Source organism: Oryctolagus cuniculus, chromosome 4 (genome assembly GCF_051225735.1).
Source record: "Oryctolagus cuniculus isolate XC-2025 breed Fujian yellow rabbit chromosome 4, ASM5122573v1, whole genome shotgun sequence".
NCBI lineage: Eukaryota > Metazoa > Chordata > Mammalia > Lagomorpha > Leporidae > Oryctolagus > Oryctolagus cuniculus.
Window position 1 is genome coordinate 663,731 of NC_142870.1, and position 15,434 is coordinate 679,164.

The window sequence follows — 15,434 nt, forward strand, 5'->3', positions numbered from 1 at the left end:
AGCAGGGGTCTCTCTATTCCTAAAACTTTGAGTGGCTTATTGTGGATGCTTTCAGGCATATAGAGAAACGAGTATTGCTATGCTGGTGGGAGTGTGTGTGTGTGATAGAATTGTGAGGGGGTTTGGGGACCATCCCAGGGCCTGTGTGCTGCCGTGGTGGTCGTGTCTTCTGGTCATTCAGTCTTACTCGCTTCTCAGACTTTGGCTTGTTTTTAAAGGTAAGTGCAGCAGGAAACTAGAACATTCCAGAGACAGTTGTGGGTGTGATTCTGGCTCCATCGGGGTGGGACTGGCTCAGCTGTGCTGCTGTCTGTCTCCAGGCAGGTGCACACCACAGGCCTGAGTTCGCGTCCTGCCTGCAGAAGGCGCATGAGTTCCTGAGGCTTTCCCAGGTGAGGCTCTGCCTGGGGCTCTGAGGGCGGAATCGGAGGGTGTCGGCATCAGAGCAAGGCTCCCACAGGCCTCTGCCTGCCCTGCTGTTTCTCATGCTGCCGTTCTCGCTGCCCATTTGTCCTCCGGCCACCCTGTTCCCCCTAGAGGCAGCAGTGTCCGTGGTCTATTCACACTGGAGCCCATGCACACAGTCAGGCCTGAGTCCCTGCACTCTGCAGCCTGCTAATGCCCCAGCCTGGCCAAGGCACCTCATACCCGCTGACAGACACCTGCCTACAGGCTCTGAGGTGCCACCCAGTCAGAACCTGTTCTTAGTGTTTCCACACTCACCTGCTCCTCTGTATGCACCCCTGTGGTGTGCCCTGCCCTCTGACCCAGCCCCCACACCCCACCCCAGGCACAGGGGCTGCCTCCCCCTTCTGCCCTCAGTGTCCCCTTGCCTGAAGTGCCTTCCTCTTGCACTCCATCCCTTCCTTAAGAGCTCGCCAGGATGCTCTTCTGTAGGGGCGTCTGCATGCCAGGGTGCACGTCTGGGGCTGGGCCTGTGTCAGCGCTGCAGCCCTCCCACCTCCCACAGTGGGTCTTGCGCCTGGCCCTCCCCGAATGTGCTGAGAGCACAGGAGGACTCAGGAGGCAGGCTGGGTGCCATGCACACTCAGACTCATTTCCTGTCTTAGTGGCTGGGAGACACAGGGCCGAGGGTCTGTGGTGCCGGGGTGAGCTGTTATTTAGGGTAAGCGAGGCCCAGCATGGGACTGGACTCCGCTTACGGGGGAATGTGTGGGGTCGGGTTCCTCATGTCTGGGCTGATTTCCGTCCTTGCTGGCTAAGTGTGTTTTCTGTCTGTAGTGGGGCGTGGGCGTGTGTAGCCATGACTGGCAGTAGCACAGACTTCCCAGAATGGCCTGTGCCATCTTAGTGACAGAGCAGCCCTAATAGCAACATCTCTGCTTCTGCACATGCCTCTTGGTGCTGCCCAGATCCCAGACAACCCTCCCGACTACCAGAAGTACTACCGCCAGATGAGCAAGGTACGGTGAGCTGCCCCGGTGTGGGTCCTTGAGTCGTCTGTGTTAGAGCTGATGCCTGAGCCAGCTGCCTGCTGGGGGGTCTGCTTCATCTGTGGCAGCTTGACCTGCACACAGACGGGCCCTGCCTCGGGGCAGTCGGGACAGTCACAGGAGGCAGATGCTGGGTAAAGGGCTGAAACGACGAGAGTGTGTCGAGTGCAAAGTGGAGGGAAGAGAAGACGTCACAGCCGGCCCTGGGGTTGGGGTTGGGGCAGGTAGGTGCAGGCTGTGGAATGAAGTGTGGACACAGCCACGTGTGCCGCAGCCCATTCTGTGGTGCAGTCTAAAAGCATTCAGGTGGGAGCTGTAGCCTTTCGGGGGGGGGGGGGGGAGTGGTCACGGTGCTGGAAGCTGATGGTGGGTTGGGATGTCCTGATTTGGAGCTGAGGCTGCACCTGCACTTAAGTGGCGGCTCTGCAGGACTGAGGGCTGTGTCACAGTTGTGAGTGGTCCTCAGGACTGCACACACGTGCCCCCTGCCCAGCAGTCACAGCGTGTACTCTGCAGGGTGGCTTCTGCTTCAGCACACTGGACTGTGGTTGGATCGTTGCCGACTGCACAGCCGAGGCCTTGAAGTCTGTGCTGCTCCTACAGGAGACGTGTCCCTTTGTCACCGAGCACGTCCCCCGAGAGCGGCTCTGCGATGCTGTGGCTGTGGTGAGGCTGTGGCCCTGTCCTGCGTAAGACCTGCCTGCTCCCCTCCGCTTCCCATGGGCACTGTCTGCAGGCAACAGTGGGGGAGGGGGGCTACGGCAGCCTCTGGCTGAGCCAGGGGAGGCCTTAGCTGGACTGTTTGCCTAGGGCCTGAGTGCAGAAGCCGGTGCCTGGCCTGCCAGCCACGGGGTCAGGGAGGCTCCAGGACCTGCCTGTGTACAGTGTGCAGGGAGCTCCTGCGTTGTTCAGCAGGGATGAGTGATTGATGAGTAGATACGTGTGCATGTTGGGTCCGACCCTAGGGGACAGTTTGGGCTGAGTGATGAGATTCCAGCTGCCGTTGGGCACCCGAGGCCTGTTACCAGCATGGTTCCTTGTGCCGTGGCCCTGCCCTGCCCTGCCCTGCCCTGCCCTGCCCCATCGATTGCAGGTCCGGGGTACTTCTCCCAAGCTGGATGGCTGAACACAGACCAAGGAGCGGCTTCTCAGGATGTCCTTTCTCTGGTTTTAGCTGTTGAATATGAGGAACCCAGATGGAGGGTTCGCCACCTACGAGACCAAGCGTGGGGGGCACTTGCTGGAGCTGCTGAACCCCTCAGAAGTCTTTGGTGAGTGGATCAGCCGTGATGTGGGCTCACACCTGGCCCGTGTTCTTCCCTCCCCTGGGCTGTGCCCACGAGGACCCCGCACTTGGGCAGATGGGCCTCGAGTTCTTCCTAAACATGGCTGTTCTGGCTTCTTGGACCCTGAGATTGACTGAGATCCCTGTGATGCAGACGAATGGGGGTCTCTGTCCTGGGGGTCAGAGGAAGAGTCACATGGGATTTGCTGCTGGCTGTCTGGTCCCAGCTAGGTGGCTCCTGCTCCATCCACGGGAGCTTTGTTCTGTTCTGTGGCGGACGCTGTGTATCCTGAGTGCCTTCAGGGAGGTGTTGGGTGGGGCCCTTGGGCGCTGTGCCACGGCCGTGGAGCAAGTCTGCAGGGCTGCTGTGTTTCTGCCTGCTGGGGCAGGCTCTCCCTCCTGGCCAGCCTCTTGCCCCAGCTTCCTGGGCTTGCTCCGTCTCATTCATCTACCTGTTCAGTGTGGTTGTCGGGATGAGGTGCAGCTCTGCTCTGTCCTTGCCCTGGGTCATTGTGCCCGTCACCCTGGGCGGTGCCGCGTGCAGCTGCTGCTCTGCCCTTGCTGTGTGGCCTGGACGATGTCCTGGGCAGGCTGTACACAGTGGCGAACGTTCTTGTTTGCCGGGATGTGGCCTCCGTGCAGACCCAGGGGGCTGGGACGAGGTTCCTGCGCCTCAGCTCTGCCTCGCCTTCCCAGGGGACATCATGATCGACTACACGTACGTAGAGTGCACCTCGGCTGTGATGCAGGCGCTGCGGCACTTCCACGCGCAGTTCCCGGACCACAGGGCGCAGGAGATCAGGTAAGGGTCTCAGCTGCAGGCTCAGCGGCGCCAGCACGGCAGACCCCGTGGTCTGTGCAGGACACCTTCCGGCCTGAGTCCACACCTGTGCCCTAGAGCACACCAGGGGTGTGGGTGAGACTCACAACAGCACAGCTGCAAACATGGCAGAGAGAAGGACCTGCACGCACATAAGTGGTCGTTGTGGAGCCATTTCCTGTGGAAGTCCTCTGTGCTCAAGTGTGTGGGTCCAGCACACGGTGCAGAGACCACTGAGGTGTGGACACAGCGGGAATGGCATCAGAAGACCACACTGAATGAGCCCACACCGGGCATGGTCTCTGTCCTGTCTCTCAGTCTGTTACTGTCCCCCTTCCTCTCTCAGGTGTGTGACTGTCCCTCCTCTCTCAGGTGTGTTACTGTCCTCTTCTCTCAGGTGTGTTCCTGTCCCCCCTCCTCTCTCAGGTGTGTTACTGTCCCCCCTCCTCTCTCAGGTGTGTACTGTCCCCCCTCCTCTCTCAGGTGTGTACTGTCCCCCCTCTCTCAGGTGTGTACTGTCCCCCCTCCTGTCTCAGGTGTGTACTGTCCCCCCTCCTCTCTCAGGTGTGTACTGTCCCCCCTGCTCTCTCAGGTGTGTACTGTCCCCCCTCCTCTCTCAGGTGTTACTGTCCCCCCTCCTCTCTCAGGTGTTACTGTCCCCCCTCCTCTCTCAGGTGTGTACTGTCCCCCCTCCTCTCTCAGGTGTGTACTGTCCCCCCTCCTCTCTCAGGTGTGTACTGTCCCCCCTCCTGTCTCAGGTGTGTACTGTCCCCCCTCCTCTCTCAGGTGTGTACTATCCCCCCTCCTCTCTCAGGTGTTACTGTCCCCCCTCCTCTCTCAGGTGTGTACTGTCCCCTCCTCTCTCAGGTGTGTACTGTCCCCCCTCCTCTCTCAGGTGTGTACTGTCCCCCCTCCTCTCTCAGGTGTGTACTTCCCCCCTCCTCTCAGGTGTGTTACTGCCCCTCCTGTCTCAGGTGTGTACTGTCCCCCCTCCTCTCTCAGGTGTGTACTGTCCCCCCTGCTCTCTCAGGTGTGTACTGTCCCCCCTCCTCTCCAGGTGTGTTACTGCCCCTCCTCTCTATGTATCCCAAGATTCCACAGCAGCAGGAAGTTGGATCACAGGCCGAGTAACCGAGGCTGCCATCAGCCACTCAGACACAGGCGTTATGTCCCAAGCAGTGGCTTTACTGCCGCACCAAACCCTCCCTTTGGGAATGCTTTTCATTTTGGTTTCATTTCTTATAGGATTCACATATTTTATTCCTTTTTCTTTTTATTTCCGTTTGGGGGATTTTTTTCCTTTTGGTTTTGCTCCATGTCTAGTGGCAAGAAGCTGCTGAGCACTGGCGCAGTCGTCCACCCTCATTGCTTGCTGCCCTTCCACGTCGTTGACAGGGCACACATTTCTCTTTGAGTCTTGCCACTACACAGTTATACTGTTTTTTAGAAATGTGTTTTAATTTTTGTTTCATTGATTTCTTCTTTCTTTTTTTTTCTAGCTTGGAGGCTTAAATAAATGATTTTCAGGTGTCTTCTATTTAAGTATAGATTTCAGATCAATAGTTGGTTTTGAGATATCACTCAGTGAAAAATGATTTTTGAGGCCACGTGTTGTGATTCAGCAGGTTAAGCTGCCACTTGGGACATCACATCACATATCTGAGTAGTTGGGATTGAGTCACGCCTCTATTTATTCCTTTTTTTTTTTTTTTAATTTATTTATTTGAAAAGAGTTACAGAGAAAGAGGGAAGAGACACACACAGAGAGACAAGGGGAGAGATTTTCCTTCTGCTGGTTCACTCCCCAGATTGCTGTAATAGCCGGAGTTGGGCCAGGCTGGAGCTAGGCTGATCCGAAGCAAGGAACCAGAGGCTTCTTCCAAGTCTCTCATGTGGGTGCAGGGCCCAAGCACTTGGACCATCTTCCACTGCTTTCCTAGGTGCATTATCAGGGAGCTGGATCAGAAGTGGGGCAGCTGGGGCTCGAACCAGTACCCATATGGGATACCAGTGCCACAGTGGGAGACTTAAACTACTATCCCTTGGCACCGGCCCTCTGGGTAACTTTTTATTCTAATTAAATTTTTTAAAAAAGATTTGTTGGGCGAGCACTGTGGTGCAGCAGGTTAAGACCCCAGCCTGCAATGCTGGCATCCCATTTGGGCGCCGGTTCGTGTCCTGGCTGCTCCTCTTCCAATCCAGCTCTCTGCTATGGCCTGGGAAAGCAGTAGAAGATGGCCCAAGTCCTTGGGCCCCTGCACCCACGTGGGAGACCAGGAAGAAGTTCCTGGCTCCTGGCTTCGAATCAGCTTAGTTCTGACCATTGTGGTCATCTGGGGGAGTGACCCATTGGAATGGAAGACCCCTGTCTCTCCCTCTCTCCCTCTCTCTCTCTGGCTCTACTTCTCTCTGTAACTCCTCTGTCTTTCAAAATAAGTAAAATAATTCTTTAAAAAAAAGATTTGTTTATTTGATAGGCAGAATCACACACATACACACACACACACACACAAAGAAAAAGAGAGAGACCTTCCATGTACTGGTTCATTCCTCAAATGGCAGCAGTGGCCTAGGCTGGGCCAGGCTAAAGCCAGGAAACCCATCCTGGTCTCCCACATGGGTGGCAGGGGCCTAAGCACTTGGCCCATCATCCGTCGCCTTCCATGCAGATTAGCAGGGCACTGGATCTGGAGCAGAGCAGCCAGCAAACCAGCGCTCCGGTACAGGCATCTTAACCCTCAGTGCCATAACACTGGCTCAGGTTTGTTTTCTGTTTTTTTTTTTTCTAATTGAGTTTTTTCTTTTCTTGTCTCACTCCCTTATCCTGCTGAGGGGAAGTGGTTAAGAATACTAGCATCTTGGTAGCATTTTGATTTTAAAGGGGGAACTTTTTGCTCCCTCTCCATTAAGGATGATATCTGGGGGCCGGATTTGTGGCTCAGCAGGTTAAGCCACCACCTGTGACACTGGCGTCCCGTCCGAGTGCCACTTCCAGTCCTGGCTGCTGTTTCTCATCAGCTCCCTGCTAATACACCTGGGGAGGCAGTGGAGTTGGCTCAACTACTTGGACCCCTCCCTGACACCCACGTGGGAGACCCAGATGGAGCTCCTGGCTTTAGCCCGAGCCAACCCTGGCCATTGTGGCCATTTGGGGATAGAAGATCTCTGTCTCTGTCATTCTGCCTTTCAAATAAATGATAAATCTTTTGTTTTTCAAGAATGATATTTGATGTAGGTTTTGGGGTCATCCCTTTCGGATTGATGGGGTTGTTTCTTCCCCTGTCTGCCAAGTGTTGAGTTGTAGCAGCTGTGTCCCTGCCCCTGCTGAGGTGTTAGGCGCTTGTGCCTGTTTCCCGGAAGGATTGGTGTAAGTTAGAATGCACTGTCTGGATAATTTAGTAGGATTACCTGTGAAACGCCTAAGCCTGGAGTTTTGTTTATAGGAAGATTTATATTTTTTACTCATACTCATGTTTTAGTAGTTTTAGGAGTCTCTAGGTTCTCTATTTCTTGAGGTAGCTTTGATAAATTATTTTCTCTACTTATTTTACATGTTGGGTAATTTTTTTACGAATTGCATTGTTTTCCTGCTTATTCTTGTTTCCCACCGTGTGCATAGTGGTAGCTCTCTTTATTGCTACTATTGTTTGTTAATAGCTTTACTTTTTGTAATGCCGAGTAACAATATTGCCACAAACAGCAACTGAGAATAGCACATTCATCATTTCACAGTCTCTGGCTTGGGAGTGGGGTGGGGCCCGTTGGAGTTGTCTGCTCTGCAGCTCCCCTGGACCTGAGTTGAAGGGTCATTGAGGACTGTGGCCTCATCAGAGGGTCAGCAAAGGGAGGATCCACTTCCTTTTTTTAAAAAAAAAAAAGATTTTACTTATTTGTTTGAAAGAGTTACAGAGAGAGAAGGGGAGGTGTTCCATCTGCTGGTTCACTCCCCAGATGGCTGCAATAGCCAGTGCTAGGCCAGGCAGAAGCCAGGTGCTTAATCCCGGTCTCCCAAGTGCATGGAAGGGCCCTAAACACGTGCGCCGTCTTCTGCAGCTTTTCCCAGGCCATTAGCAGGGAGCTGGATCAGAATTGGAACAGCTGGGACATGAACTGTTGTCCATATGGGACGCTGGTGTCACGGGTAGTGGCTTACCCTGCAGTGCAGGGCCCCGGGAGGATCCACGTCCAAGCTTACATGGCTCTTGGCAGGATTCTGTGCCTTATGGGTTATCCCTGGGCCTGCCAGGTGGTTAGAGTCTCAGGAAAGTGCCAGAAGTGCCAGCATGAGCCGTGCTGTAATCTCTGAGTTGGAAACCAGTCCGGCCCCGTGGGGGGATGCAGTTATGGAGGTTAAGAGGCAGCCGCTAGATTTAGGATGCGTCGTCTTTGTCCTCCAAGCCTGCCGTCTTCTCTCTAGTTGATGCTTCTCTTTTTTATTTAGTTCCTTTGTTACTCAAGTCTGTGTTGCTGACGTTGCTTTCAGTGGCGTTGACCTGTTTCAGTTGCTTCGAAGGTGGCTTCTTCCTGAAGTTTTTGTTTCTGCTCTTGCATGTCTATCTTGGACTCCCCTTCCTGGGTACGGTGGCTGCGTCTTTATAAGCCCTCTTTCTGTGGTCTGAACAGGGTGGCTTTGCCTGTTCTCTAAGGGAGTTGGGACAGCTGAAATTCGGCTTTGATGGGATGTTCATTGGCCAAACTGCCTGTGTTCCAGGGAGACGCTGCAACAAGGCCTGGAGTTCTGCCAGCAGAAGCAGAGGCCTGATGGCTCCTGGGAGGGGTGAGTGTGCCCTGCACGGCACAGGTGCAGAGTATATGTGTGTGTGTGTGTGTGTGTGGTTTCTGCTCTCACACACAGTTCACAGGGCTCCGGGGAGGGGATGTATGTCCCGCACGGCACAGGTGCAGTGTGTGTGTGTGTGTGTGTGTGTGTGTGTGGTTTCTGCTCTCACACACAGTTCACAGGGCTCCGGGGAGGGGGGGTGTATGTCCCGCACAGCACAGGTGCAGAGTGTGTGTGTGTATGTGTGTGTGTGTGTGTGGTTTCTGCTCTCACACACAGTTTACAGGGCTCCGGGGAGGGGATGTATGTCCCGCACGGCACAGGTGCAGTGTGTGTGTGTGTGTATGTGTGTGTGTGGTTTCTTATCTCACACACAGTTCACAGGGCTCCTGGGAGGGGGGGTGTATGTCCCGCACAGCACAGGTGCAGAGTGTGTGTGTGGTTTCTTATCTCACACACAGTTCACAGGGCTCCAGGGAGGAGGAGTATGCCCCACGCAGCACACGTGCCGACACCTGGGAGTAAGCTGCCAGCCGGTGGCTGTGGTGGGCCCTGCTCTTCTGTCCAGTGCCTGGTTTTCCATGGTGATGACTGCTCACAGTGTTGTGAGCGCATCGGGCTGAGTGTGTGAGGGCTCTGTGGCCTGACTGCTTAGTCCCTCTGCTTCCTGCCGTCTGGGTCAGTGCCCATGTGTCTGGTGGTGCAGCTGAGAGTGACCTTGACACCGTGGCACTTGGGTGGTGGGCCTCACTGAGACGCCTCTGAGCGTTTTCTTAAAAATAGCCCCAGCCCTGCCCGTGGTGCTGGAGCCGAGCTGAGGGCCTGTCGTCCTGCTCGCCGTGGTGAGCGGGAGGCACAGGGCTGAGGCTCTCTTCTCTGTCTCTCAGCTCTTGGGGGGTTTGTTTCACCTACGGCACCTGGTTCGGCCTGGAAGCTTTCGCCTGCATGGGGCAGAGGTACCAAGATGGGTGAGTGCACTTGCCCGTCCCAGTGGCGAGGGAGGTGTTTCCTCTGCTTCATTTTGGGGGTGTTTTTAATATTGGTGACAGTGAGGTGAGATCAGTGTTCTAGAAAGTATGACAGTCTCGGTGTTTCTCAGGAGCCTTGTCACAGGGGCTCCTCACAGCGCCCACCCCTCCCTGCACACGTAGGAGACAGCAAGGGCCCACGACACTCACTGGGCCAAGTTATGAGAAGGGAGGAGGCCATGGGTCCCAGCCCTGCCTCCAGCCGCGTCCCCCAGCTCTGCTTGCCGTGTGGGTGTTTGGGGGTGCACCATGCCCAGTCGGGTACAACCTGGGGACTCTCTTCGAGTACCACTGGCATAGTGTCACTGAGCCTGTGCCATGGGTGGAGCTGTCTGCAGCTGCTCTTCCCAGCAGCGGTCCCTGTCCCGCTTCACAGCGGCAGGGCTGACCTGAGGGGTTTAAGCAGGGGTGTGGCCCTTACTTGCAGGGGAGCATGGCTCCTTTCCCAGCGCCTCTCCCCCTGCAGGCCAGGATAAGGAAAGAGGGCCCAGGACCTTCCCCAAGTGACGGAGCCTGGTGTCTGTGGTCTCTGCAGGACTGCCTGTGCGGAGGTCTCCCGAGCCTGTGACTTCCTGCTGTCCCGGCAGATGGCAGATGGAGGCTGGGGAGAAGACTTTGAGTCTTGTGAACAGCGGCGTTACGTGCAAAGTGCCCAGTCCCAGATCCACAACACATGCTGGGCCCTGATGGGGCTCATGGCCGTCAGGTAGGGCAGCAGGACCCAGCCCTGGGCCTTGGCTTGTGTGGAGGAGGGACACCGTGAGCAGGCGTCTGCACTGGGTAGGGGGCCATGGAGACAAGGGCCCTAGGCTTGCCTCTGCTCATCTCCCAGCCTGGCAGTAGAGGCACCTGCAGGAGCCTGGTCCCAGGGTCCCAGAGCAAAGTGGCTGCCCATGCGGCAAGCGGGCCCTGCTCTGAGGTCTGCGTCTGAAGTAGACCCCTGCTAGTGCTAGTGTGCACACAGCTGGATTGGCAGAGCAAGGGGCAGGGCCCACAGAAACAGTGAGGTGGACCTGGTGGGGAGGCTGCTTCCCACCATGGTAGTCGTGGCTGCTGCTTCCACGGTTAGAGCACAGGTCCCTGCAGCTGCTTTGTGGCCCTCTGTCCACAGCCTGTGCTGAGCCACATGTGTGAGCCACAGGTACGCACACACAGGCCTATGTACCTGCAGGTCTGTGCACGTGCACACGTGTGCACACACAGATCTGTGAATGCACACACACGTATGCACCTGCAGATTGCATGGGCAGGTGTGAGCTTGTGCAGGTGTATGCGCGTAATGACACGCTCCCAGGCAGATGCACATGCAGATCTGTGCTCACGCAGGCACATGCTCAGACACGCTCATGGTATCTCAGGCTGTGCTGCCTGTAGATTTTAGGTCATTTGAAGAATCTTCCTAAAACCCCCTTGAAGTGAGTCCTGGTTGATGTGAGCAGGTACAGTGGAGTCCAGGGTCTGTGCCAAGGGAGCACAGGCAGGAGCCCTCGCCCTATCAGCACCCACAGCTGACCTTGCTTGGCCCTGGTGGTGGCTCATCCTTTCCAGCAAACGTGCACCACTACAGGTGGCCTCCATGGGCACCTCTGTAGCCGGCCAGCTGGGCACAAGGCTTAGGAAGCAGGAGCGCCCCGTGCTAGGACTGTGGGACAGGTGTAAATGAGGCCTGGATGCTTGCGTGCAAGTATGTGTGTTGGCTTCGACTCACCCTCGTCCCTGCAGCGTCCAGGGTTTGTCCATGCACTGGACTACATGAAGGTGAAGATGTCAATGCACCTGTCTGCTCTTCCCCAGGCATCCTGACCTGGAAGCCCAGGAGAGAGGAGTCAGGTGCCTGCTTGACAAACAGCTCCCCAATGGTGACTGGCCGCAGGTATGCCGCGAGGGGCTCAGGCGCCAGTGTTCATGTTTCCTGTCCCACATACCTCTTGGGGTGTTTTGAGGATGCGGGGTGCAGGAACTGCCAGCAAGTGGAGTGTGTGGGTGGTGGGGCTGGGGTGGTTGTTGGCCCCCAAGTCCTGAGCAGATGCTGCTGTTGGCACAGATCGCTGGTGCAGGAGAGCCCCTGTGGGGCAGACCCCTGGGGCTGTGCTGTTGAGCCAGGGCTCCTACTACATGGGCCTCAGCTGTGCTTGTGCGTGTGGGGACCTCTCTCCCCTTGGGTGAATCCTGGGTGGCAGAGGCTGACATGGTCCTGAGGGGCTGCTGACCTGGGCGAGGGTTTGCAGTAGGATAAGGAATCAGCTGGGGTGGGTGGGTCCCTGCCTGGGGCTGAGCGGACTGACCAGACGGCCTGCCGGCAGCCTCCCCAGACTTTTGCTCCCTCAGCTGTCAGTGTGGGTGTGACCTCTGCCCTCTGCTGAGGCTTTTGTGTCTGTTCTGTCCCATCAGGAGAACATCTCTGGGGTCTTCAACAAGTCCTGTGCCATCAGCTACACAAGCTACAGGAACGTCTTCCCCATCTGGACCCTTGGCCGCTTCTCCCGCCTGTACCCTGAGAGAGCCCTTGCTGGGCGCCCTTGAGAGCAGGGCCTCTTGGACCAGTGGCCAGCGGGCCGGTGGGTGGCAGCATCATCACACAAGTTCCACGCGAGGCCACAGTGTTTTTTCTGGGTGGTGGGAACCCCCTGTAACCCTGACTCTGCTCCAGCCCACATTCTCAGCTGCTGCAGTTGAGAGCTGGGGCCCAGGCCCAAGGCCAGGATGAGGGCGGAGCAGCAGCTTTAGACAAGAGATCTTTCCCAGCACGAGCCTGCCTGTGAGCCCAGCTCATCAGGCTCGACTGGGGACAGGGACCTGATGAGCCGGGTCACCGAGGAGGTGCAGTGCACGCTGTTGCTCCGGCCTTGGGGCCTCCCCAGCTGGAGGAGGACCTCTGCCTCCTGAGGGCTTCCTTCCCCAGGCCCAGCTGCTCCCCCAGCTTCTGTCTGCCATGCTGATGGACACATGGGGACCTCGTGATGGTGGCACGTCAGTGTACTCCTGAGAACTGTGCCGTGGAGAGCCGAGCCTGGCAGCTGATCCCGCCCTTGGTGGAGTTGGTGGGATTGCGTGCGGTTCGTTTACTTCGGGGAGCATAGGCATCCCAGCCCCAGGTCTGTAGAGACATGAGGGAGGCCAGGCCTAACAAGGGATGAGGGTAGGCTGGGAAGGAGGTCACTGCCATGTGCCAAGGCAGGTGTGGCATGCCTGAGCCCCAGGTGAATCCTGGGCCACCCCCAGGCAGCTGCCAGCCCTCACGCCCGTGTGTACCCCAAGCTGAGGTAAGAACACACTGAGTGCCTTCAGGGATCTTCTGAATTCCTTTCTGCCTCTGACCCTGTTGGTGTGGCCTGTGGGGATGCAGGGCTCAGGATGGACGAGTCAAGTCCTAGCTTTGCCCTGGACTGCTGAGCCCTCATCCGTCTGTTCCCCCAGACATCAGGAGGACTTGACAGGAGCTTTAAGATGAGATGCGGGCCCAACAGTGCAAAGCTGCCCTGTCCTCACTCACCCCAGGCCACCAGATGCCTCCTGGGTCTTCCTCTGCACCCCTGCTACCTCCTGGGTGGTGGCCCCCGCTGTCCTCCTCCATATGCCAGGAGGGCCACGCCTGGGTGCTCTCTGATCCGTCAGAGATGGAGAGCTGCTCTCTGATCTGCCCAGAACCCCGCAGGGCCTCCCCTCTACTGCAGTGCAGGGTCCAGGGCTCCTGCCAAGGCTTCAGGCCACCTGGCTGTCCTGCCTGGCTCCCAAGGACTCCCCTATCTCAGGCCATAGTGCAAGCTGTTCTCTCCACTGGCTGGCTTCTCCCCTGCCCACTTCCCAGGGCATCTCTTCCCTGCTGCAGCCCTACAGGGCGTGGCTAAGCTGTGCGTGCTGGCAGGTGTGCAGCAGGTGCCTGTCGGATGTTGGCACTTCGCCCAACATTTTACAACCAGGCATTATTTTCATTCCTTTGAAACACGCGCTCCCAGTTAGGGTGGCCGCAGGACAGAATGACCGCCAGGGTCTGTAACCTGCGGTGCTGCTGTCCCAGCAACCCCCAGCCCTAACCAGATCACTGTACTGAATGCAAGTTTGCTGAGAAGTAATCTGCTTTCGTACTGGAAGTGTTGGGTCCCGTCCTTGGGGCAGAATGTATCATTCTTTGTCTTCTGTATGGATTTTTCTGCATGGGGTCCGCAGGAGACCCCCTCCTCAAGCAGGATGCGTCTTCAGTTTTTTGGGGGAAAGTGCTTGCCTCGATGTGATTAAAAATCAAACTCTACCTTGAGTGAGTCAGTGGGGTCATTGTTTTTGGTTGTCAGGAGCAGTTGTTGAATATTCTGGACGTTCCCTCTGGAGCCACCGTAGGGCTGTTTGTTCCTCATCACGGGAGCTTCAGAGCCTCTTCAGGGGACCTCCAGCTGGAGATGCTAACTCAACATTTTCCTTACTGGAACGTACCCATTATTGCTACACAGGTTTAACTTTCATTTAGGCATTTTTTTTAAAGATTTGTTTATTTGAAAGAGTTACACAGAGAGAGAAGGAGAGGCAGAGAGAGAGAGAGAGAGAGGCCTTCCATCCGCTCGTTCACTCCCCACCTGGCCACAGTGGCTGAAGCTGCGCCAATCCAAAGCCAGGAATTCCTCTGGGTCTCCCACGTGGGTGCAGGGGCCCAAGGACTTGGGCCATCTTCTGCTGCCTTCCCAGGCCATAGCAGAGAGCTGGATTGGAAGTGGAGCAGCCAAGACTTGAACTGGTGCCCACGTGGGATGCCGGCACTGCAGGCAGTGGCTTTACCTGCAGACCACAGCACTGGCCCCAATTAGTCTTTTTTTTTTTTTTTTTTTTTTTTAACATGTAAGTGCTATATACTGTTGCTTTCTCGTTCTTTAATTTTTCAGCAGATACTGTGATTATAGGTTAATTGGCCATTTAGATTTATTTCATCTCTCCATCTGCAGTAAATTATTTAGAATTCATTTTGCTTCCAAATGGAATTAAGGTGAGAAAATTGAAACAAGGGGGAAGAAGAGGAAGAAGGAGGGGACTGGAAGCAAGGTGAGCACACAGTGTGCACCAGGGTCTGCGTAACTGCAGCCACGAGCTGCAGGCAGAGGAGGAAGGCTGGCTTCTGTCCGGTGAGGGTGCATGCGTCAGGGGAGGAGGAGTCAGGGGAAGGGGAGTCAGGTGAGGGGGAGTCTGTCGGCTTAGGGGAGTTAGGTGAGGGGGAGTCTGATGAGGGGGAGTCAGGTGAGGGGGAGTCTGTCACATGAGGAGGAGTTAGGTGGAGGGGAGTCAGATGAGGGTGAGGGGGAGTCTGCTGGGTGAGGGGGAGTCAGGTGAGGGGGAGTCAGGTGAGGGGGAGTCTGTCGGGTGAGGGGGAGTCTGTTGGGTGAGGGGGAGTCAGGTGAGGGGGAGTCTGCCGGGTGAGGGGGAGTTAGGTGAGGGGGAGTCTATTTGGTGAGGAGGAGTCAGGTGAGGGGGAGTCTGTCGGCTTAGGGGAGTTAGGTGAGGGGGAGTCTGTCGGGTGAGGGGGAGTCTGCCGGGTGAGGGGGAGTCAGGTGAGGGGGAGTCTGCTGGGTGAGGAAGAGTGATGAGGGGGAGTCAGGTGAGGAGGAGTCTCAGCTGAGGAGGATTCAGGTGTGGGGAGTCTATTTGGTGAGGGGGAGTCTGTCAGGTGAGGGGGAGTCGGGTGAGGGGGAGTCGGGTGAGGGGGAGTCGGGTGAGGGGGAGTCGGGTGAGGGGAGTCTGCGGGGGGAGGGGGAGTCAGGTGAGGGGGAGTCGGGTGAGGGGAGTCTGCGGGGGGAGGGGGAGTCAGGTGAGGGGGAGTCGGGTGAGGGGAGTCTGCGGGGGGAGGGGGAGTCTGCCGGGTGAGGGGGAGTCTGCCGGGTGAGGGGGAGTCAGGTGAGGGGAGTCTGCGGGGGGAGGGGGAGTCTGCCAGGTGAGGGGGAGTCGGGTGAGGGGAGTCTGCGGGGGGAGGGGGAGTCTGCCGGGGGAGGGGGAGTCAGGTGAGGGGGAGTCGGGTGAGGGGAGTCTGCGGGGGGAGGGGGAGTCTGCCAGGTGAGGGGGAGTCAGGTGAGGGGGAGTCGGGTGAGGG

General features: G+C 56.8%; 1 protein-coding gene across 5 annotated transcripts in view; it reads left to right on the plus strand.

Moving 5' to 3' along the window:
- The window catches only part of LSS (lanosterol synthase), a 28,925-nt gene extending 15,309 nt beyond the window's left edge, over nt 1-13,616 (plus strand). For 3 of the 5 annotated variants that reach the window (XR_016232191.1, XM_002716861.6, XM_089330441.1), the window contains 10 exons: nt 321-392; nt 1,374-1,424; nt 1,971-2,120; nt 2,629-2,725; nt 3,436-3,541; nt 8,271-8,336; nt 9,227-9,307; nt 9,903-10,073; nt 11,162-11,240; nt 11,759-13,616. Coding sequence is in view for 2 of the 5 variants with exons in the window: in XM_002716861.6 (XP_002716907.3) it covers nt 321-392; nt 1,374-1,424; nt 1,971-2,120; nt 2,629-2,725; nt 3,436-3,541; nt 8,271-8,336; nt 9,227-9,307; nt 9,903-10,073; nt 11,162-11,240; nt 11,759-11,890 (1,005 nt within the window). In the remaining 3 variants the exon portion in view is untranslated. Of the gene's footprint in view, nt 1-320; nt 393-1,373; nt 1,425-1,970; nt 2,121-2,628; nt 2,726-3,435; nt 3,542-8,270; nt 8,337-8,800; nt 9,308-9,902; nt 10,074-11,161; nt 11,241-11,758 lie in introns of all 5 variants that reach the window. The other 2 variants (XR_011387661.2, XR_016232190.1) reach the window with 1 other exon arrangement.
- The last annotated feature ends 1,818 nt before the right edge of the window (nt 13,617-15,434 follow it).